Source organism: Marasmius oreades, chromosome 6, assembly GCF_018924745.1.
Source record: "Marasmius oreades isolate 03SP1 chromosome 6, whole genome shotgun sequence".
NCBI lineage: Eukaryota > Fungi > Basidiomycota > Agaricomycetes > Agaricales > Marasmiaceae > Marasmius > Marasmius oreades.
The window spans coordinates 2,950,809-2,972,918 of NC_057328.1; the positions used below are offsets into that span (position 1 = coordinate 2,950,809).

Sequence of the window (22,110 nt, forward strand, 5' to 3'; positions counted from 1 at the left end):
TTCTCAGGGACCCGGGACATCGTGCTCGTGCGTCGGAGGCCTCTCCGTCATTTGTGACCACAATATTCCACCAGTTCAGCGCTGCACTACAATTTTTTACTCTGTTCTGCTAGCGCTCTTCGTCGGCGTGCAGGAACATCGAGCAGCCTGGAGGGCTAGCTTATCATGTTGTTCACATCCGCATCATTACCTCTCCACCATGACCGGGAACATTCAAGTTTATCCCGGAGGGTCGGTTTTGAACAGGAGGATCCTTCAGTCTGGACGAAAATTCGGGAGTGTACGTGTTGTGGACTCTAATGTGACGACAAGGACACTGATTCCGGTCTTTTTACGGAATGTAGCCATCGGAAAACTTGCATATATCGCCATTCATGCTCCTACTGGTTCACCCTCCGATGGATTGGGTGGCGATGGAACAGAAAGCACTACTTCAACCTCTGCATTCATAGCTGCGCAGAAGCAGATATCGGCTGAAAAGGACGGAGAGGATTGGAGAGTCGACGAGGTCGTCGTAACTGGTGAAGATGTTGACCGGTGGAAGCGGCTTGGCAGTGAAAAGGACACAACTACAGGCGGCACTCCTGGGCAATCTGACAGCGGATCTATTCGAAATAATAGGACCAGAAATAGCCCTTCGAGTCAAGGTGGAAACGTTTACCAGCCTCCGAGCTTGAGGACAAAGGCAAAGCACATTTGGTCTTTCGTGGAGAACTTTTTCAACCCGACATTCGAAGACGAACATGCCGAGGCAGACTTCAAAAAGCAGAACTGGTATTCTACAAAGGCAATGTAGGTTTTATCCCTTGAACGAGTTGAATTGTCACTGAAAGCAAAGCATTAATTAGCGCGTTGTAAGTGCGACAAACATTATTCCGAATATGCGCTCTGATTTATGAATCTGATTCTGCAGCTACGCTTCTCTTTGTGAGTTGACCGGATGGTGTGTGTGGATGCTCAAGCTCACACAATGTACAGATCTGGTCCTTAACTGGGTGCTCTATTTAGCACTCAATAAGGAGAGCACAGAAAGGACAGTCTATGCTCAATGTTTTTATGTACGCATTGCTTAGAGCCTTTAATGATGTACTCACCACTTTTTTATCTAGTACGGTGGTCTAACATTGCTCACGGTGCCTCTCCCGTTCCTCATAGCTGCAGACGTGCCGTTAAGATACCCAGTTCAATTCCAAGTCTGGTTCACTTTCGCGGTTTGGTGGTGTGGAGTCACAGAACTAATTCAGATGAAATTGTGTGATTTTTTTGGCGGAGCTCCCAATACTTGTTTTAGGAAGGATTTTTTGGCGATGAGTACGTTGCAGAACTTCTTATTGAAATGCAAAGCATTAATCTTCTCAAAAGTGTACTACATTACAGCCGTCCCGGCCATGATGATGTTCGTGATTCCGCACCGACTCCCCTCATTCATTATGATGGTCGCAGTCTTGATTCTTATATCAACTTGCATCATGCCCGAAGAAGGACTTTTCGCTCGGAATCTTATCAGCTACATCCTCTTTTCGACCTTTCTGCAAGTCTTGCATTACAACAAAGATATTACGGAACGCAGGCTTTATCTTCTCAATAACCAACTCAAAGTTGCTTACAAGGCTCAGCAAAAAGCTCAGATGGCACAATCGCGAGCAAGCCAGGCCAAACGTCGATTCGCGAGCTACATTTTCCACGAAGTGCGGGTTCCGTTGAATAATGCTGGTAAGTTAGGGTTTATATGTACCGTCCTCTCCGGAGTCTCGGTATTCTACTCTCTGCCAACCCCAGGTTTTGACGTTCAGTCGTGGCCGCTGACAATCCGCTGTTCCCGATCGTCATGTGCGCCAGCTATATTCTGCATTTACAATACCGTGTAGTCCCACCTTTCTTCCACTTCCAGGCTTCTTTTTAACCAATTCTAATTCCTTATACTGACGTCCTTCACTCAAGCCATCGCATTCCATAACTTGACGACAAACAATGCATTCTCTGATCGCGTTTTCAAGCCCCATGCAGAGGATGTTATCGCGCTCGAAGTGAGCCTTGCCACAGTACAACAAGTCTTGAACGACTCGTTGGACCTCGAAAGTGCGTCAAACACAAAAACTCCAATATGGTTGTACTTATTTGCCATTAGAAATGGATGCAGGCCACTTTGATATCAACCCACATCCTTTCCCACTCCACAGCGTTATTCGCTCGACACTTGCACCCCTTATAGTTTCTGCAGCAGCGAAGAAGTTAGACTTGAGGATTAGTCTGGACGAACGAATTGATAAACTTGCGTATCGAATGAACGTCGAAGAAAATGGACACAAGGATTGGCATGGAGAAAAGGATTCCAATCGCCAATCTCGCTCTTTGGATAGTCCCTTACCGAGCTATAGCACGCCGCCCTCGCCCAATTCAAATCGGTCAAGGCCATTTGAAGCAACAGATTATGCTGGTGGGGTCCAGAAGATGGAAAGGACGCGTTCTTCATCATCAATGCATTCACCAAAAGCACGACCTGCGAACTTCAAATATCCTCGACCTGAACCATACATATCCTCAGGGCAGAACTTTCTAGCAGGCTCGGATTCGCGGGGAGCGGGAGAACTGTGGGTTGTTGGGGATGAGGTACGCCTTCGACAGGTATTGACGAACCTGGTGTCGAACGCAGTCAAGTTCACGCCGGACGGTGCTGGGGACGGTATCACGTTCAGTACTTCGCTGGTTGCGTCTGTTCCTGCTTCTATGTCGAACGACGCAAACGACGGGAACTTGGACATGCCTGAGGAAAAGGAAATATCGGTATCGAGAGAGGGAAGAGCTTCAAGGGAAGGTCGTGAGAAGGATGGGAAATCAGGGCTCTCGCAAGACATCCTAGTATTGCGGATGGAGATTGTTGATAGTGGGCCTGGGAGTGAGCACCCTGTTATCATTCCGTCTGTTGCGCCCTTTGTTAATGCTAAGAACCGTAGTTAAACCATCGGAGCTCGTTGACAACCAGCTGTTCCAGCCTTTCGCTCAGGTAAGTGGTATTCAGAATGTGGTTAGATCTTCTACTCATGATGCTCGGCGATAGACTAGAGTGGGGAAACTGAGTAAAAATAGTACGTGCTTGCTACTTTTCTTGTTATCCGAAGATTCACATGTAGCAGGTACAGGTCTTGGTCTGGCGATAGTTCGTCAGATAGTCAGTCTAAGTGGAGGCAAATTGGTATGCTACTTGTCGTGGGTCTGATACCTTTCGCTGATTGTACGCATAGGGTGTTCAATCTCAGAGAGGAAGGGGAGCTACATTTTGGGTTGAGCTCTCCTACCCGATCGCGAGAATGCAAGATGTCGAGGAGGGGCTGAAGTCCTGCCCCTCTCCGTCCTCCTTCCCCCGAGCCATTACCGCCGATAACACCTACCATTGGCCGACGGGAACATTCTCAGAAGATTTGAAGAATCCCATGCTTGCAGGTGGTACAGAAATACCTTTACAACCACCGCCCGCATTCACTCCACTGACCGAAATTTCTGAAACGACAGTCGTTAATCCATATGACGCCGTGAAATCCTGTCCTCCCGAACAGCTTACTGCGAGTGCTACCATAACGCCTCAAAACGGGATTGATATCCATGACTCCCCACTCGGGACCGAAAGTAACGAAAGACTCTTAGTTCTAGTCGTGGATGACGATGCTATAACCCGGAAAATGATGTCCCGGTGGTTATCGCTGAGAGGGTGTGTGGTGCATACGGCTAAAGATGGGATGGAGTGTCTCGAGATATTACTGTCACCTGAAGCACCAAACTATGACTTCGTTTCCCTGGACAACTTCATGCCTGGTATGACAGGAGAGGAAGCTGTCAAGGAGATTAGAAACGCGGGGAGGGATGACATCTTTGTTGTTGGTTGCACAGGTGAGTTGAACTATGAGCCTTCGATCTTACAGAATGTTGATGTTCGTCCTCTAGGGAATGCTCTAACCGATGACCAAAAGAGCTACTTGGCTGCTGGTGCGAACCGCGTCTTGACAAAACCTATCGATTTCAAGTGCGTTGCCTCTAGTTTCTCAGTTGGATTACTGGTGGCTAATGCTCTCCATTAGGATGATGGAACAGATATTACAAAGTGCAAGAAGAAGACGAGTGGAACGTAATGGAAACTCTGATATCTACTAATTGCCTTGGCTCCTAATTGTTTTGGTTCATCGTTCTTGATTTGCATTGTTCTCGTTTCACGTTTTAGAGGTTCTACCTAATATGCTTATTCACGGGTCGCGGGAGTTGTGTTTGTACTCGGTTTCATGGTCTATATATCTACGCACGTGTAACATATCCATATCTACGGCTACCCATAGTGCTTTCAAGCAAAATTCACGCATGCTGTTGGTACATAATTGCGACGGTGCACTGTTGAGGGAATCCACTGAATGCGACAAATTTAAAGCAATTGTCGATGGGGCGAAACTAGTATATACACTGGGTAATTTGATAAACCACATTGCCCAATCATAAACTACAACTGTACTCTATCGCAATTCGGTGCTTGCGTGATTTTTTCGCGACAAGTGGAGGACTCCTTGAACTGCGTAGCTAGAACCAGCCGCTGAATCCATGCACGCCAATACCGAATTACCCCTTGCCAAAGTCGGCGAGCACCGTATCAGAAAATCCATCCGACTTCTATATACACTTTCAAGTTGAACCGTGTACTCGAATAATTTATGCGTAGTGTGGTAACGTAATTTACAAGACTGCAGAGTGTGATTGGATCTGATGGACCCCGCAAATGGCATAGTTTTGACATAAGGTGAACTAATAAAACATTGCATGAAATCATGAAAGTAGGGGAAGATTAATGTATCATAGTCTAAAATCCCGTAAGAGAGCGACATCGAGTTTGACACTAGTCCACAGATGTAATGCAAGAGTGTTCTGAATGGAGGATCGGGTAAGCGAAGGTATCATTGAGCGACGGCGTGGTTGTTACGCCCAAGATCTGAGTGGTATTGCGGTGATTCAGTTTCGGTGACGGGGATCGAGAACGTGTCATCATCGCCTTCGTCCTCCTCGGCAATTGGGGTTTCCAGGTCGTCATCTTGATCAACGTCACCCTCTCCTTCTGAATCATCAAAAATAACATGACACTGAGAGAGAGGTTAGATCCCATGCTTTTAGTCGTGGGAGGGAAACCTACGTGAGTTATCAATGTTTTCACAAACTTATGTGTGTGGGCCATATTCGTCAATGCCATAACAAAATCGTTCAGAGGGGCCCTGAGGAGGTTCGGGCTGAAAACAATCGACAGTGCTTCGGCGGTCATTTGATTATGTTCCTCAAAGTCGGTCACGCTGAATCTTGTCAATAAAAGTTCGAATAAGAAAGAGGCAAGTTGCTCACGTATCTAGGTGCTCCGATATTCGTTTGAGTAGGTCAAAGTTGGCTTGAGGCAGAGTCTGTACAATAGCGCGCGTTCTTGACAGCCTGTCATCCAAGTTCTCCAGTTCTTAGACATTTATCAATAACATGTAAACAAAGTGTAGACACACAAACGCACGCATAGCAGTGATAACATCGTGATATGAGGAGGCAGGGAATATGGGGTCGGGTAGTACACGGAACCACGATTTGATAAGGTCACATATCGCGTGAATATCTGTTGTTGGTAGGATTGGACATTCACCTAGTAAGGAACAGCACAGTCAGTCCAAAAATTTCCTGCTATTCAGTTCAGGATAACAATATTGACCTCGATTGAGAGCCTCTTTCAAGGCCGCAATCTCCAAAGTAGCACCCGCCATACGATCTAAATGTCAATGAGAGCGAATCGAAGCTGATCGTGCAAGTGGTACCCACAGATCCCGACTTCCGTCAAACCTCGAGATTCTACTTCCACCAGACACCTCTGAACGACTGAAGGTATGGTCCCAGGAGCCACTGACCCTCCATTAGCCTCTCGCTCAAGCAAGAAATTCAGGTCGACCCCGAATACTGGTCACCGTCAACACAAGAATACATACAACAATAGCAATGGCTTACCGGCAAGAGGATCCCTCGTTGACGTTGAAGATTGCGTTTGGATATGGTCCGCAACTTGAGGCTTCGGAGAACCTATGTATGTGAGCCGGCGTTTGGCAGCAATGTTAGATATGCGAGTAATGACATCGATCCATTTTGTCATATCTCGTCTGTTGATGGCCTGGAGTATGTAATGTCCGCCGTCCTCCGTGTCGAGTTGGAAAGTGAAAGACCGTTCGTTGTTGATGAACTGAGCGACACGAGAATCCATCAAACTGAGCACCAAAGATGGTTTCCCACCCGGTACAAAATCGAGTTCCGATACAGTTCTCTTGAGTGCGGGGACGTGTGGGATTTCAGCGCCTCCGAAAGCACTCGATATCGGGCGAATAAAGTGGAAGAGGGCTGACATGCTCTTTTTGTTACGATGCTGCTTTTGAGCCACGGCGGATGCCCTTCGCCCGCGCATAGCCTTGTTGATGAGCTCATCCCGCTTTTCCTGGCGACTTTGTTCTTGGATCTTCTCCTTCTGAAGGCGTATTCGAAGATTTTTGTCCCTCCGGCTCTTCTCCAACTGCAGTAACACTAATCTCTGGAAAGGACGCGTGGGTTTCTTACTTGAACTAGTTGTGCTCGTACTAGACGTCAAGCCTTCTCTATATGCCTCCTCTTTGATGTTGCGAAGATCGAAAGATAAAGGTGTAACTTCTCGTTCGATATTCATTAGTCGATCGATGCCACGCCTATTGATGTCGCCTTGTTGGGTGAATCTCCTAGACATCAGAGAGGGTGCATTAGCAACAAAGTTGGACAAATGCCTAGGTAGTTGGTTAGCTGTCGTTACTTCCACTAAGGTGTCACCGGAGAGTGGACATACCGCCGCTTGTCGAAATTGATAAGATTTTGACCCTCCAAGCTCACAGCCTCGACCGTATCTGGCATTGCAATAACATCCAATATTCGCTCGATTAACCAGCCCATATCGACAGTCAAAGGTTCCATGGACGAAAGCGACCTTATTCTGGGTTTCGAAAGAAGCGAGGTGAGTGAATCGCATTGAGAATTGCGGTTCAAAGCTACGTTATGCCAAGCCTTTTGGTGCAGACGGCTATAAGGAGTGACGATGGCAGCTGTTATGACGGCCTCGACGAATGAGCGCACACATGGCTGCTCAAACACCCGAGGGATAGGACCGTCCAAATTACGAATCCTCGTAACCTCCAGAGCTCGAAGTAGGGTCTCCATACGGGCTTGCCTTGTCCGAAGGCCAATCTTGGGGGCAACGATTTTGGATATGATCCACTTTTTGATGACGTGGAAGGCCCGCATACAGTTCCGTATTCCGGGAGGAAGTAAGCGATATATGTAATCTGTGGATATTTCAGAGATCAAAGAAGATGTTTCGACCTCTTGGAGGTACATCCCAATGTTTTGTATCTCGACCGTATCCTCGGTAGACGTTTCCTCTTTTGATAAGAACCAGCCAGTTCTATCAGCGCTCTGAGTTTCAAGAAGATCCGCGGTGATGTAAAGGTCCTTTTGCAAGCCAAATCAGGGCATGCTCGGCTGACGAGAAGATGGAAAAAACCTACCTCTTCTGTTACATTGCTGAAGGTGGCGAACGCCATGCCATCCAGGTTGTCTACAAGCTCTTCGGGACTCATTTTATCGATATCGGGAGGCTCCCGAGTACTCAGATTTCGCAGCCGCGGATCGTTGGCCGTCAATCTTGTCCTAATGAGATGCTGAGGTCTCTGGTAATGCGGCCGAAGGATTTGAGAATGTATGAGGCGTTTTAGAGCCATCCTACTTTCGATCAGGCTGTCTCGGGCTTGCTGTACAGTAGGATCCTCGAAGACGGAAGAAAAGTAGATTAGGTGATCTGTAGGGCTTTGCATAAACGACCGCAAAGCTGAGAGTAATTGACCATCGTCCAATAGGTCTTGAGCGCCATTACCCTTGTTCAACCATGTTTTCAAGGTCTCGATTACTCTGAGTCTTGCGTTCAGCACTTCCAAGTAATCTTCAACAGACGGTTCTGAGCCAACGGATTGGGCTTTGAGGTAAGCCTTCCTGAGTAACTGCAGAAAAAGAAGCGTCAGTAAACTTGCATCATGTTACTTGAGGAATAACCTCTCACCTCAAAGAATATCAATGGGGTCACGAAGCTACGGAAAACATTCCACCATATTCGAGAAAACTCCTTGTGGTCAAGCATCAACTCACGGCTACCCTCGCGAAGAGACATCTCGCCATTATCATCTGCAACAGAAACCGAGACGTTATTAAGACCGTGAATAAGAATATCGACCAATCGATCGAGCGTTCCGGACTGGACGAGTACACGTAGAGGTGGATCCGCCGATGTTTCTGAGACAACCATAGGTTGTCTTTGAGATAGGGAGGGGAGAGAGTTCCGACGCGCAAGGCTCGCCTTTCGATCCAGACCGTGCGAGGAACCTGGCTTCACGCGAATGGATGGTGTACGCCCGATGGAAGGTCTTTCCGAAGTACCTGGTTGCTCGAAAACCCCCGATGGAGGTCTCGAACGCACGAGAGATGAAGGACGAGAATCTGAAGTAGACTCTACAACAGAATTATGAACCACCAAGAGGAGTTCGCCATTGAATACCGGTATGACAGTTCCACCTCTGCTGAGCATGGAGAATGGACTGGAGGCATCGCTACGGTCGGAAAGTGAGCGATCTTCTGGACGGAGATGCCCATCGACTGCACGGAGGTGCTGAATATCTGGAGCGTCACTGTCAACGCGACCTCTCAATAGTTGAGACCTATCGATAAGAGTGATGGTGGGTAATGGTTCGGGAAATAGCAATGGAAGGAGAGAGGAGGTGGATTGAGGGTGTGAAGAGGATCTCGACCAAAAGAAGGCTTCATATAGTCCTTTGCGACGAGGTTCAGCAGCGAGCGATAGCGACATGAACTGATCCACACTGGAGATGGATTGATTAGATACGAAGACTAGGTCATTACAGATGATATTTGACACACCGGTGGAATTTGACTGCAAGGCCAGTAGTGCGCACGTCCCCGAACATATCCCCCCAATAGGCCACGAGATTCCGAATATCTTCTCCTACTTCCTCGTCAAGTAAAACCTTCCGGCGGCACAGAGAAAATGACGTTCGATATTGTTCGAAATGAGCTCGAATCTTGAAGATTGAATCCGCACTGAATATTTCTCCAGTCTTGCCAGAAGCTTTGGTGAGCTCTTCCTGTATCACATTCTTGATGTCACCGCCCCAAGGAGTAACTTTGGGTTCGATAACGCCGACAGTCTCCCCATCACTGGTCACCTGAGTCCAAGACTCCACTGTCGATGTCGCATCTGGATCAACTCTTTTCCAAGCTTTCTCTAATCGAGCAACGGGGGGTGAACAGATCGCGCTCATGATGGCGCGCCAGGAGCACTCATCTCCACTGACACGACAATATTCACCGACTCTGACCCAGGTCGATATGACTTCGGATCGTGAATGGGTCCTGGAAGACTGAGCAGCTCTATCTTCGGAGCGGCCAGGTGAGGACATTGGGATGGTGTTGTTAGATGGAGAAGCATTGTACTGAGACTCCGTCACCAAGATCTGCATTAACACAAGCTTGGTCAACCAGTGAGGATGTTCAGCAGAGCCGAAGAGGGCAGAGGATACTGGAGATGGCTGTGGTTGTGATGATGGGTTGTTTGAAGGTAGGGGAGAACTTAGCAAGAAATCGGCCGTGAAATTGTCCGGAATTTGGTGGAAAACATGAGAGTGGAAAAAACGAAGGCTTTGTGCCAAGACTTGGGTATCAATAGAAAGTAACAGGTTTCTGGAAAGACCTTCGCGGTCGAGGGCATTTAACCATGGTGGAATATGAGAGGATGTGAAAGGGGATTGAAGAGGAGATTGACCGCGATGGCACGCATCCACTTGCTTAACATCGAAGTAGTTCCTCGGTATCGGTGACCCAGGCGAATTATGAACACCAAGCGTGTCCATCAATGACGCCAGCTTCGAATCCTCGGGTCTGGGTGAAAAAGCGCCGAGATCGGGCGATGCATTCGGAGTGGGATTGAATAATCCTTGTACCGATGCTGAGTTAGGCAGAGTGGGTGGTGCAAACACGGATGTTAGGGTCGTCTCAACCTTCCAATCTTCCCAGTCTGGAAAATCGATAGGTCGACCGTGGAACCTGAGGTATTCTCCGGCCAACCAAGCCACCCTGGCTTGATCTGACTTCTTCTCATCGCCGTCGGCGCCGCTGACCAGGTATTCGCAACATCTCTTGAATTCCGTTTCGAATTTTGTGTGATCAACGAGATATGGCATGGAAAGCAGAATAGACGAAGCAAAGTCTTTCCATGATTCCAACTGAACGCTGCTCTTCCCTTCCTTTTGTTCTTCTTGTGACTCTTCATTCAGGAAAGTCGTCCCAAAGACGGCCTCGTGGGTCATAGCTTCAAAAGTCCCTTTTTCGATCCTTCCGCTTTGGTTTCTCATCAGGTCAGGGTGAGTTCGCCTTCCCCAAAATGCCCGCTTCTTGCGCATCGCTAAACTGTCATCTTTCCTGCCACCAACTCGTAGCCGTGCACCACCCCCTATGTTTGCAAAAGGCTCATCCTTTTCCTTGTCTGTGTCTTCATCAGCATCGTCCGGGCTTGGAGGAACCAATTCAACAGGGAATAAATCCTTTGCAGCAGCACTCCGATCGCTAGGCGGCTTGTAGAAAAACAACTTGGATCCCTTTAGTTCGACCTTGAAAGGCTTCCAACCCTTGGTATTCGAGAGATTGGCGTGGTGAGGATTTGCGGGCACATCGGCAAGACGATTGAGGAAGCCACTGTTGTAAACAATCTGTGATGACCGCTTAGTATCGACCGTGCCAGTAGCGTCTTCGCTACCCTCTGGTTCGACGATCGTAGGAGGAGACAACAACGTTGTCTGACGATGAACTTGTTGGGGAGTAGCTTTACTCAACTCCATCGCCTTGCTAGCAGAGGCAAAGAAATTGGCACGAGTAGGTGTAGGCAGTTGTTCCACTTCCGAACCAGCGGAATCTTTTCGTTTGGGGCTGGAAGGAAAACGAGGGGCAGACAATTTGGCGGCAAGCTTAGGAGTGAAAGAGTGCGAACGTGTATGGACATGATTTGCGGGAGGTGAGTTCCTGGCGATTGCTGTTGCTTCATCCACAGCAGGAGCTGAGACTGAGATTGATACGACCGAAGGCATGTGGGACGCCTTTGGTGGGGACGTTGAAGGAGGAGTTGTTGCTGATTTGAATGTGGGAAATGGTTGAGCGCCACCGGAAAATGCAGCGGCAGAAACTAGAGGACCAGAAGGAGACAGTGCACCAGTGTTGCTGTTACTTCTACTGCGATACTTGGCAACCTTCTCTTCAAAAGATGACCTATGCCCTTGCAAGGTAGGCGAATCCAATTTGCCCAAGTCGTCGGCCGATCGCGACCATGCACGTTTGGAAATGTTTCTCAAATCGCCCAAGCCACCCATAGAAGGTTGAGATGTCGATGGGCTATTAGTTTGACTAGGAGGAGCATTCAAGGAAGAGGAAAGGTCTAGGGAATTTGGAGGTCGAACAGACAAATCCAACACAGACCTAGAAGCAACCAATGATAAGCAAACATATCGACGGCATCGCAAGAAGAATCGTGAACGAGATTGGGTGAAACACGAGTTGTGGATTTCTGCCGGGCTAGTCATTCCACGCAAGACTATAATCAACTCCTCGTAATCGTCCATCAACCATATACTCGATACCCTTTCTCATCCCTCGCAAGAGCTTAAAACACTCACCTGGCCCCATTCGAACCCCCATATGAATCTAAAATCGGGCGTGGGTCTGTTGGACGCGAGATTTTGTGTTTCCTTCCAGATGAGCTACTGGCCCTAGGCTCTACAGATGTAGTGGCAGTCATCTTTGGGTTCGAGGCACTTCGACCGAACCATTTGGAAGGTCTTGTTAATGAAGTGAGGAAGCCTCCCGAGGGAGAGGTGGATCGAGGGAGACCAAAGTTGGCGGCAGATGAGCCACCCGATGGTGAAGATTGATCCTGAGGGGTCAGTGAGCTGGAAGACGGACCACCCCGTCGCAAGGCCATGTTTCGAAATTATTTTCGAGATTATTCCGGTGTAAGATGAAGTTTTGGTGAGGAAATAATGCTGTTTCCGTCCGTGACGATGCAGGTCGTTTCGAGTCGTGCTTCCAACTTGAAGATTTTAGTCACGGAAGCAAGAAAAAGGGGAAAAAATAATTCATACATACCAGTCAAATGATTTCGTTGGATTTAATTTAAGGAATAAAAGATAGGAAAGTGGGGAACATGGACGTCGAAAGGAGGACGGTATAACGCGTCAATACAGTATAACAGCAGTAAATGACCTGAGGCCATTGTTTGTCCCGAACAGTCTCTCTATTCTCATCACTCTTCCACGACGACGTGGTTTCTCAGCTTGATTTCCTCACGTACTGGATCCCCAAAGGCTTAGTCTACCTGGAATTTTGGCGCAGGATATGAAGGCAGAGAACATGGAACTTCGAAGCAGCCGCAATCCCAACCACTGTATCTCAGAAACCCAATTATGGTCACCGAGAGGTTGTAGATCATTTCGGCCTAACAATCACATTTACTCGAGGTTGATCATTGTAAAGATTGTTGCTGAGGCGGAATCTTACACCTGGGGATGGGATCAAGTTACTCGGAGTCCACGCAATGTTGTCGTGAGCATGCCATTTCGTCTTTTCGTAGTAATTGGCTCACGGATTGCGGAACAGCACGTACAGGTTTTTCGCGATACTAAGATGAAACGCGATACGTTCAAACGACACTAAGTACATATGTATCTCATGATGGTTGCCCACCTCGAGCGAGTAGTAACTAGGGAAGAGTTAAATATCAGTGTGGCGTTACCCGTCTGATTCGAAAGACTCTATCGCCGTCGTGGTAAGAAACTTCCCATCCTAATAGGTTCCCGACTAATCAGATAACCTAGTTGCAGATGTCTGCGTTCGTCGCATTTCGGAGTCATCCTGAGGCCTCCTGCGGCATGGATTTGCACACCCATCCATCAACACGTCGATCGCAGGCGAGTCGAAATGGTCTTTGTGCGATGTGGAGAAGAATGAAGTGTAGAAAAAGGTACCTCCTCGCCTCACTCGGTCGACAACGCTAACGACCTTGTTGAGTTGGTGGTTTACATGAACACAGCACCACAACTCTCGAGACTAAGACAGACGGGTCGCAGGATTACGCATCGGATATAGCTCTCACAATCAAGCTTTCATCATGGAGTACGAAGTGGATGACAGGAGATTCTTTGCGATATGTACAGGGTGAAGATAACGAGAGGCTCTGTGTGCGAACGTCTCCGCGTGAATGGGGATCATCATCGTGCCTGTAGTATCCGTGATTCCGGTATATCCCCCACTCTGTGTGTCTGTCTATCTTACCAGTTGAAACAGATCATGAACTGCATCATCAGAGCTCTTAACCTACCACACCAATATCAATCTGGTTTCAAATCAAAAGTCGCCAGCACTACTGTCTGGGTCATAATCGAATGAAATTCGCATCTTATTACTTGCATACGCGTCCGTCCGTATGAGAAACGGCAGACCCGCGTAGATACAGCAATGGGAAAGTATTTGGTCTGTTACATTCCCGCCAAAACAGCCTATATAGTTTCTGAAAGGGCTTTGATGCTTTGACATGTACGGCTTGTCACCTATTTTACCGATATAGAATATCTGTAGATGTAGATCTTACAGTCTCCACCGAGCTTCCACTCTCGACAACGGCTGTGACGAAGGACATAATCGATGTTTTGAACCGGAACGGTTAGACAGGTTCATACCTGGAAGACCGAATTGGATGCTCTCTCGCAAGGCTGGCTCGACCCCCAGTAGATAATATTATGCGTAGAGAATCTGGAACAAGCTACTTTTAAAGGCTCTATACCGACCTTTGTGTGTCCAACTCTCAAATTCAAACCTCACAAGTAGTTTCGCGTCAACTGACTTGCAGGATGATCGAAAGATCGCACCTCCAGCCCGCCTCTCAACTTCACCATATGACGGTGGGCCGTCTCTTCTAGTTGCTCCTAGTTATTGGTCCGAAAGCCAGAATGGGGAGAAATTGTTTTAAAAGCGCGAAGTGTTGTCGAGAGGGCGGCCAGCCAAGACTCCTGAGGAGGGTAAACGTAACGGTAGTGTGCTGGCGAAAAAGGGGATTACTTACCGCCAAATTACCGCAGCACTTTGGCCGACAGAGTGTACATAAGTAGAACCACCATATTGAGCACCTTCCTACGATCCCGCGTGTGCGTAACGCAGTGGCCTAGTCAGCGGCCAACTGTACTGTATACAAGTTGCCAGGGTTGTCCTGGCTGTACGTCCGAACTTGATAGATGTGACATAATATTTCCCCAAAACCTGCCCAAATTAACCCAAAAGTATGGCCCAAATCGGGGTCAGCAGATCAGACATGTTTTATGACATTAGGCTATGACGTTGCGCACGACTTCATAGACCACATAAACGCTCGTGTCTTTCTCTATATATGTTCATGTTCCTTCGCTCATTTGCCATTGAGCAGATATCCAACCACAATGTTGGACACGAATGGCGGGCTACCCACGATGGATGAATTGAGCGTAAGCCAACTCTTCTATGACTCTCGACCGAGATTTTGATTCATTCTAGTTGTTTATGAACGACTCACCGCTGTCCATATCCTCGACTTTCGGTCCGAAAGATAGTCGTTCTCCAATCAACATGATCCTTCTTTCCAGCGACTTGATTGTTTTCTACGTGAACGAGTCCACCCTTCTTAAAGCCTCTACTAACTCTTTCAACAATATGCTTCCGCGCGAGACAAAGGGAAAATTCGAGCGACTACTCTTCCTTTCGGACACTACTTCCTCCGAACTCGATCTCATTCTTCGAGCGATCTACAATATCTCCAGTGACGTTGCACCCCCTGCCAATACCGATGTTCGTAACGTTACAGGCGTCATCGACAAATTCCCCTCATTTGGGATTCAGCCTAGGAAGTGCATCACGTCCAAGTCCCGCTTGTTCCAGTACCTATTATCCTGCGCACCAATATATCCCCTGCACATCTACGCTTTAGCGGCTCATCATGACATGGATGATCTAGCAGTAGCCGTCTCAAGTCATACTCTCGTTCGCGACCTTTCAGAAATCACTGACGATCTCGCCAACCGAATGGGTTCGAGGTACTTGATGCGTTTATTCCAGCTCCATCTGACACGAACCCAAACCCTGAAGAATCTGTTGGCAACTCAGCTTGGATTGCACACTCCAACCGCCCGATGTGGGTTCGACGGGCAAAGGCTACTGAAGCAGAAGTGGATCCTCGCTGTGGCTGCGCTGTTGTACGCAGTCAAACCCGGTGGGCTTAACCTAGGACTATCAACCCTTGTTCTCTAATGCAAGAGCGTTTTTTCCCCCCACTGAAGATACAACGACGGCAATCATCAGAGATACCATAGTCGCGCACACATCCGACCTTGGATGTCCGGATTGCCTGAAAGTTCGGGACGAACGTCTCGATTCGATACTCCGTTATTGGGCTGCGGCTAGCGTGGGTAGCAGTCATAAGATTTCCGTTTCGCAGTGGAACTAATAGACCCTTTTCGCCTTAGCGCACAATATGATTATGATTCCTCTCGTTCTAATTCTTGTGCTTGTAACCGTTGTCGATTCTGTCATGTAATCCTTGACGCGATCCTCCATCTCCAATCCTGTAGGTAATGAACATGAAACACAAACTCACCACACTAAACAGCAATCATAATAATTTGCAAACATTTTTGCGTTGAGCGAGCTCTCGGGCTTCTCCTCTCTCTCTTCTGCTGGTTTTTTTTTTGGAGAGGTGGTCGACCTTTATTATGTAGTTTCTCCACCCTTTCTCCACCCGGCCCGCGAGCCCGGAGCGTCCGGCACTGGTCCGACCCTTCAAGACCACACGTTCATCGCGAAATTTAGAATTCGTTGAAAATGAAGTCGAAAATGAAGAAACGACCAGATAGCTTGTATGCAAGGCACGTATTTTTTTTTTTCAGATGGTCGCTAACAACATCTCCCGTCATAGTCAGGATCCCAAAAAAACGCCTCGCATTTCTCCTTCACTTGGCGTTCAATTGGTGCCAACGCGAAACCATGTGAAGGGTAAAATAGGTCATTATTGAGCTAGCGGTAAAACAACAAGGTGAGTCGCGGCTGTCTGTCATAGTGCGCTCGTGCCCGTTAATTCCTTCAATCGAAAAATCAACTGAGCTATCACTGTAATTCGTGTTCAGGTTTCGCTACGAGTGAGGCGCCATTCCCAGATCAAGCGATACATTCCAAATGACAGTGAGGTAGACCGCTTGCAACGACAATGGCAGATAGCTTTCTCGTTGTGGAGTCTCAATCCTATATATATGGCTCTCCCTCATTGGGATTTTTAGCAGAACCGTATCCTCACCATTATGAAGGGACTTCTTCTTTCTGCCTCTTTACTGCTCTCTGTGCTTCTCGCCAAAGCTCAGCCCCCGGCTGGTGATCCTCCTCCTGCCGATCAATGCCCCAACGGAACTTGGCATCTCGTCGAAAATCCCGTAGGTTCGGGCGAATGGGAATGGGAGTGTAAGAGTCTCGCCTGCCCCGGCGACACTGCCGATGCTAAGCGTAACTACTACAATTCCGTGGTACGTACTTTCCCTGTAACTCATTGATCGAGCCTAACATTCATTTCCAGACTGACACAGTATTCAGGTGTTGTCCGACCACTCGTCAGCTCGTCATCTATGATCAAGCTTCTCGAGTTGGTGTTGTACGTTTGGAACATTTGGATCTAACGAAAGCCACTCGTCTGATTCAGATTGTCTCTATTATAGTGTTGCGCCGCAGGCTTGGTCTATCTCGGTACTGCTCCAAACGGCCAATGTTGCACTCCCGGTCAGATCTTACAGGATGGAAAATGTGCAGACCCACCCACAATACCACAAGGGCCCCCAGAGGGCTGCCCATCTCAACCCAATAATGTCTGCAAATTAAAGAAAGCGTGTGGGACTGCTGCTGCGAATGGACTTCAATACGGTAGCTGCTACCAAATAACATTCCCTATAGAACAAGGTCCTCAGCTTGGTCGTGGCACCGATGCTGCAGTTAATCAGTACAAGATGGGAGGGCACATTCAGTCAGTGGTTTTATTACTATCAATAATAACCTTGTACTGAAGAGTTGGCGCAATGCAGAAACATTCCATTCAAGGTCTGCAAAACCACTGCAGACTGTGGTACTGGAGCTGTTCAAGCTACCGATACTTTCTATATTCAAGACCAAATTGGTCTTGCCGGCGACGGTACAGCAGCGGTGGCCTGGGTACGAACCTTTCAATTTACTAATTCCTGCGTTATTGACACACATCTCTACCCAAAAATATATGATTACCTAGCTTGTGCGTTAATCCTGGTTCATTCTTTTTTCTTTTTGATTAACCTGCATGCTTCAACACAGGACAATGCTGCGGCCCCTGCTTTGATTTCTGCCGTCAACGCCGTTGCTACAGCTGGCCAATTCAAGGGTCAGACCTCTTGCTCGGCATGCAAATGCGTTGTCTCTTTGACAGGAGCTGCAAGTGGTCTCGCTATGCGTGGTGACCAGACTAACTCTGCTCTTACATTCGTGAGTTGCTTGTTCGCGATTCACGAAATAGTTGCTCATTAATCTTGTTCATTTACTCAGATCCCCAACAAGCAGTCTTTCGTGGATTTAGAGTTCTCTCAAGTTACTTGCGACAACTCGGTTATCATTGGGGGGGCCACTCCTGGTCCCAAGGTGCCGCTCCTCAAAGTGCAGATACCCCTCAAGGTCTAATTGTTAAACATGTTCCCAAGTAGAGATCCCGTCGTTTAGATACGAATCAAATAAAATATTATACATAGTTTGTCAATTATCTACCAATTTTCCCTCTGTTCAAGCAATTCATCGACATGAGCATGAATACGTACTATAGATCAAGTTCGTGGTGGGAAAATACCCGGTCAATACCGGTCGCGTCTGCAAGTGGACGTTAATTCCTGAGTCGTTTCATGATTTAGCCCTCTCAGACTGAAGAAGACGTCCTCAACTTTGAAGCCGCCAAAAATGGCAGCATTTACTATGGAATTATGGCGGGCGCGTCGCTGAATCCATAGTTCACGGCATCGTTGAATCTCTGACTTGTTCGTCCATCATTGGCGCACCCACCATTGATGCAGGTTTTGAGCTCGTTCAGGAAGGGCTATGGAATACAGAAAAGACTCATAACGGGCATAAAATTCCTTTCTACCACCGTAATCGACATTCCAAAGGCCGACATATATTCTTTCGGCGCAGCAACAAGCAAAACTAGCCCAATATTCACCGACGTGGAATGGCAAGTTAAAAAGGGCGAGAGCTGGGCAGTTGTAGGTGGTAATTCTGGAGAAAAGAATCTCCTGTTCCAGGCGCGAATGCTTACCTTCTTCACAATTCTCTTCAATGGACTGACTAGGTCTGCTCGCAGACTCTTCTAGGACACTTACGGATATCTCCATATCCGTCGGAGGGACTGTTTCCGTTTCTTCAGTCTCACCAAGATCCCCTTTCGGCCGTCTCCATCGTTTCTTTCACCCACCGACCGCGATCTGGGGGTAACACGGGATTCTATGACTATTCTGCACGATATGGAGCGGTTCATGAAGAAGACAAGGTCACGCTTAGAGAAAGCCTTTATGCCAGCCTAGGGGTCGTCGGGGATCCATTTGCATCAACTGAGCAGCATTTGACGCTTTCCGAGCAAGATGAAGCAATCTTTCATGAACTCGCGGACAAGATGGGCTTGTCACCCTTCATGGATCTACCTATTATCGCGTTGAGTAATGGTCAAACCCGGCGTGCTAGGATTCTGAAGGCAGTTTTGAGGAAGCCGAGAGTAGAGCTACTATTATTGGATGAACCGTTGAGTGAGCATGAATGTTGGCTGCCTTCCTTCACTTACTAATAGGCTTGTGCAGCTGGCTTGGACATTCAAACTCGACCTAAACTTTTATCCCTTTTACATCAGCTCCACCAGTCTGGAAGGCCACGCATCATACTTGGTCTTCGTACCCACGACCAGATTCCGGAGTGGGTAACAAACGTCGCGGTGGTAGGAAACCGAAGAGTTCGTGTTGGAACCCGGGAATGTTATCTAAAGGGTTCACTGGCGATCGACTCGCATAATTACGTGGCAGGCCACCCAGAAACCCACGTACGTCGTACGAAAGAGAAGAAAGTGGGAGAGGTCATTGTAGACATGAAAAATGTGCGGGTCGAATACTCCGGTAGGCAGGTAAGTTTCCTTCACTTCATTTTTTCTTTCTAAATCGCACCTAAAACCAATAGGTACTCAAAGATATTACCTGGAAAATCCGACAAGGTGAACGATGGCACCTCCAGGGCACCAACGGCTCTGGGAAAACCACATTGCTCTCCATGCTCATGGGCGACCATCCACAGTCGTACACTCAAACACCTAATTGCTACGTTGCACCTGATTCTTCATCCTCCGTCACTGAACGTCACCTACACCTATTCTCCCAACCGCGTCGTCTCATCCCAACGCCTCATCTGCAGTGTGGTTCGTTGATCGGAGTTCTTAGCCCCGAAATCTTTGACGCCTTTCCGCGGAGGGTGGGTATTCGTTGTCTTTTTTAAAAAATTTCCTAAAGTAATATCATTAACCCTGATTGCTCCAAAGGCAAACATGAAGGTTTGGAACGTCATCAGTACCGGGTTCGATGGAGGTTACGTTCCTCGAGGCACTGTGGGAGTTGGCCTTGGTGTGAGAGGTGAAAGCAAGAGATATGGCCCTGCTGAGATCCGAGAATTTGTTGAGGGAGGATCAGAAGAAGAAAAGTGGCGATTTCAACGTATGGCCGAGGTATTAGAGGCTTTAGGACCGCGTTCTTGGGGACGCGAGGGCGAGCAGGAGAGGTTTTCCCAAAAGGCCTTCGTCGATTTGTCTGTTGGCGAACAAAGGATGGTTTTGCTGATGCGTGCGTTGGTGGCCCGGCCGAAGTTGGTGTTGTTGGATGAAGTGTGGAGCGGGATGGACGAAGAGATGGTTGAAGCTGCGAGGAGTTATCTTCGGGGAGACGGCGTAGGTGACGATCAGGCTGTCGTGGTCATTACTCACTGGGACGGGGAGATGCCTTGGGGAGATGAGGACGGTTTACGAAGGTTTAGATTGATTGAGGGTGAGGGGAAAGAGGTTGTGTGACAGCCACGGTACGCGACCTGTTTTCTGCAAAAGGTAGTGAAGACAGCTCACAAGTTTGGATCCAGTCCTGTCAGAGTGCTTTACTTCATAGAATTCAAGTTTCTTTGTTTTCAATGCTCGGAAGATGCAACATCAAGACCGAATTCCTTTGGATATACTTACCACTCACTGTGCTCCAGCTAAAAGACCTTTTGAGTTGTCCAGTGCCGCTGAGGCAAGACAATGAACTCAACGCCTCACTTTTCAGGCAAAAATCAATATCAGCAATTCGTTCAGATCTTGTTGTCTTGTGTGTGACATAAGGCTGTACTAAATGTCAGGGAATCCTCGAATACAAACTACCGGCAGTGCAATTGTTGTGGCGGTGAGACCTGGTGAGACCAGAAGGCGGTGTTGGCCGGCGCGTCACGCGTCGTCTATCACCATTTATACTGCGAGATCCTACTCGCTTTCCCTTTCTTCTCTTCTCCCTCAACTTTTGCAATGTCTTATGGTGTACGCCAATCTTTACATCCGTGTTCTTCATTCTATTAACTACCAAAACCAGTACCAACAAGGACCACCTGGACCACCTCCTGGAGGTCAATATGGTGGGGGATATAGTGGGGGGTATGGCGGAGGAGGGTATGGTGGGCCAGGAGGATACGGAGGACCGCCTCCAGGAGGAGGAGGATTCGCTGCTCCCCGTGGACCACCAGGACCTCCTGCAGGTGCTGATCCTCAGTGCGTTTACTCAAAACCATTTCATCTCTTTCCAGATCTCAACCGTTCATAGGTTATGGAGTTGGTTCACAGCTGTGGATGTAGACAACTCAGGAGCTATTACAGCAGACGAATTACGTGCGTTTTTTTAGTTACGTTCAATGAAAGCTTGTAGCAACTGAAAGGGAACCTTCACTTACAGAAAGAGCACTCATTAATGGCGATTGGACGCGTATGTCGTTATCGGGATTGCAACATTTTGGAAGGCGTTTAACACTGTTTCCCCTCCGGTAGCATTCGACCTCGATACTGTCAAGTACTTGATGGCGATCTTTGTGAGTCATCGTGGTAGCTCGTGCGACCGTATTTTGAGCGTTGACATATCTTTTTTTTAGGACGTGGATCGCAGTGGGACGATAGGTTTTAATGAGGTATATCCTATCTTTTGTGGTATGGACACTTTTGTTCTGAATGCCCTGTTGTTCCCAGTTCTCAGGACTCTGGAAATATATCAAGGTTGCATCCGCTACTATAACACATTCGAACACGACTAACTCTGCGCTCCGTCGAATCTTTGTATAGGACTGGCAAAATGTTTTCAGACACTTTGATCGGGATCGATCTGGCTCTATCGAGGGTAACGAATTGCAACAGGCCCTCACTCAGTTCGGGTAACTGGCGTTGATTTTCTCAATCTTATACTGTTCCATCTGACTAGGTTTCAGCTACAATATAAGTCCCCAATTGCTTGACCTTGTAGTGAAGAAATATGGTGCGATTCACCCTAATCTTGTTTTCCTTGCAACGACCTGAAAAAGAATCAAATCATGTACAGCCAGCAACACAGGCAATCATCATGCTGGTGGAATCTCTTTCGACCGATTCGTTCGCGCTTGTGTTGGGATTAAGCAAATCGGTGAAACCTTCGGAAGACTGGACACAGACCGGGATGGATGGATTCAAATCAACTATGACGGTTTCATGCAAGCTGTACTCAGTCTTCCTTGACCACACTTTTCTGTATGAACAGTTTACCTGTACGCCAGTACATTCTGTAGCATCTTCATCCAATGTACTTCTTTAACTGCGAGGAGTCCATGAATTATGTATGGTCT

At 47.8% G+C, this 22,110-nt stretch overlaps 6 protein-coding genes across 7 annotated transcripts; 5 read left to right on the forward strand and 1 right to left on the reverse strand.

The window, feature by feature from the left end:
* Positions 1 to 34: 34 nt before the first annotated feature.
* Positions 35 to 4,364, forward strand: E1B28_010430 (uncharacterized protein). The gene is made up of 15 exons (XM_043155396.1): positions 35 to 280; positions 345 to 792; positions 849 to 854; positions 914 to 927; positions 979 to 1,058; positions 1,110 to 1,311; positions 1,363 to 1,713; positions 1,942 to 2,079; positions 2,129 to 2,896; positions 2,955 to 3,004; positions 3,059 to 3,086; positions 3,135 to 3,193; positions 3,243 to 3,885; positions 3,940 to 4,018; positions 4,074 to 4,364. The coding sequence occupies exons 1-15, from the start codon at positions 166 to 168 to the stop codon at positions 4,144 to 4,146; spliced, it is 3,054 nt and encodes a 1,017-aa protein (XP_043007862.1). The 5' UTR covers positions 35 to 165; the 3' UTR covers positions 4,147 to 4,364.
* A 258-nt stretch (positions 4,365 to 4,622) lies between these two features.
* On the reverse strand, positions 4,623 to 12,366 carry E1B28_010431 (uncharacterized protein). The gene is made up of 13 exons (XM_043155397.1): positions 12,268 to 12,366; positions 11,799 to 12,211; positions 8,998 to 11,601; positions 8,126 to 8,939; positions 7,578 to 8,066; positions 6,863 to 7,521; positions 6,007 to 6,803; positions 5,824 to 5,958; positions 5,717 to 5,773; positions 5,525 to 5,650; positions 5,368 to 5,473; positions 5,165 to 5,318; positions 4,623 to 5,114 (listed from the first exon to the last, which is right to left on the reverse strand). The coding sequence occupies exons 2-13, from the start codon at positions 12,101 to 12,103 to the stop codon at positions 4,932 to 4,934; spliced, it is 6,429 nt and encodes a 2,142-aa protein (XP_043007863.1). The 5' UTR covers positions 12,104 to 12,211; positions 12,268 to 12,366; the 3' UTR covers positions 4,623 to 4,931.
* A 2,125-nt stretch (positions 12,367 to 14,491) lies between these two features.
* E1B28_010432 (uncharacterized protein) lies at positions 14,492 to 15,831 on the forward strand. 2 transcript variants are annotated; one of them, XM_043155398.1, is made up of 4 exons: positions 14,492 to 14,654; positions 14,704 to 15,415; positions 15,483 to 15,607; positions 15,669 to 15,831. In XM_043155398.1, the coding sequence occupies exons 1-4, from the start codon at positions 14,493 to 14,495 to the stop codon at positions 15,678 to 15,680; spliced, it is 1,011 nt and encodes a 336-aa protein (XP_043007864.1). In that variant the 5' UTR covers position 14,492; the 3' UTR covers positions 15,681 to 15,831. The 2 variants fall into 2 exon arrangements, with proteins under 2 accessions (XP_043007864.1, XP_043007865.1); XM_043155399.1 differs by having other exon boundaries at positions 14,704 to 15,607.
* Positions 15,832 to 15,951: 120 nt separating this feature from the next.
* E1B28_010433 (uncharacterized protein) lies at positions 15,952 to 18,011 on the forward strand. Its single transcript, XM_043155400.1, has 9 exons — positions 15,952 to 16,067; positions 16,118 to 16,234; positions 16,326 to 16,715; positions 16,766 to 16,840; positions 16,905 to 17,206; positions 17,265 to 17,391; positions 17,465 to 17,467; positions 17,527 to 17,694; positions 17,755 to 18,011. Exons 3-9 carry the CDS (start codon positions 16,497 to 16,499, stop codon positions 17,884 to 17,886), a joined length of 1,026 nt encoding a protein of 341 aa, XP_043007866.1. The 5' UTR covers positions 15,952 to 16,067; positions 16,118 to 16,234; positions 16,326 to 16,496; the 3' UTR covers positions 17,887 to 18,011.
* A 252-nt stretch (positions 18,012 to 18,263) lies between these two features.
* Positions 18,264 to 20,293, forward strand: E1B28_010434 (uncharacterized protein; the record flags this gene model as incomplete). The annotated part of the gene is made up of 5 exons (XM_043155401.1): positions 18,264 to 18,497; positions 18,557 to 18,995; positions 19,047 to 19,363; positions 19,417 to 19,704; positions 19,772 to 20,293. 5 exons carry the CDS (start codon positions 18,264 to 18,266, stop codon positions 20,291 to 20,293), a joined length of 1,800 nt encoding a protein of 599 aa, XP_043007867.1.
* Positions 20,294 to 20,776: 483 nt separating this feature from the next.
* On the forward strand, positions 20,777 to 22,003 carry E1B28_010435 (uncharacterized protein; the record flags this gene model as incomplete). The annotated part of the gene is made up of 10 exons (XM_043155402.1): positions 20,777 to 20,788; positions 20,841 to 21,016; positions 21,069 to 21,133; positions 21,198 to 21,227; positions 21,290 to 21,330; positions 21,391 to 21,426; positions 21,485 to 21,511; positions 21,578 to 21,666; positions 21,721 to 21,767; positions 21,831 to 22,003. The coding sequence occupies 10 exons, from the start codon at positions 20,777 to 20,779 to the stop codon at positions 22,001 to 22,003; spliced, it is 696 nt and encodes a 231-aa protein (XP_043007868.1).
* Positions 22,004 to 22,110: the final 107 nt, after the last annotated feature.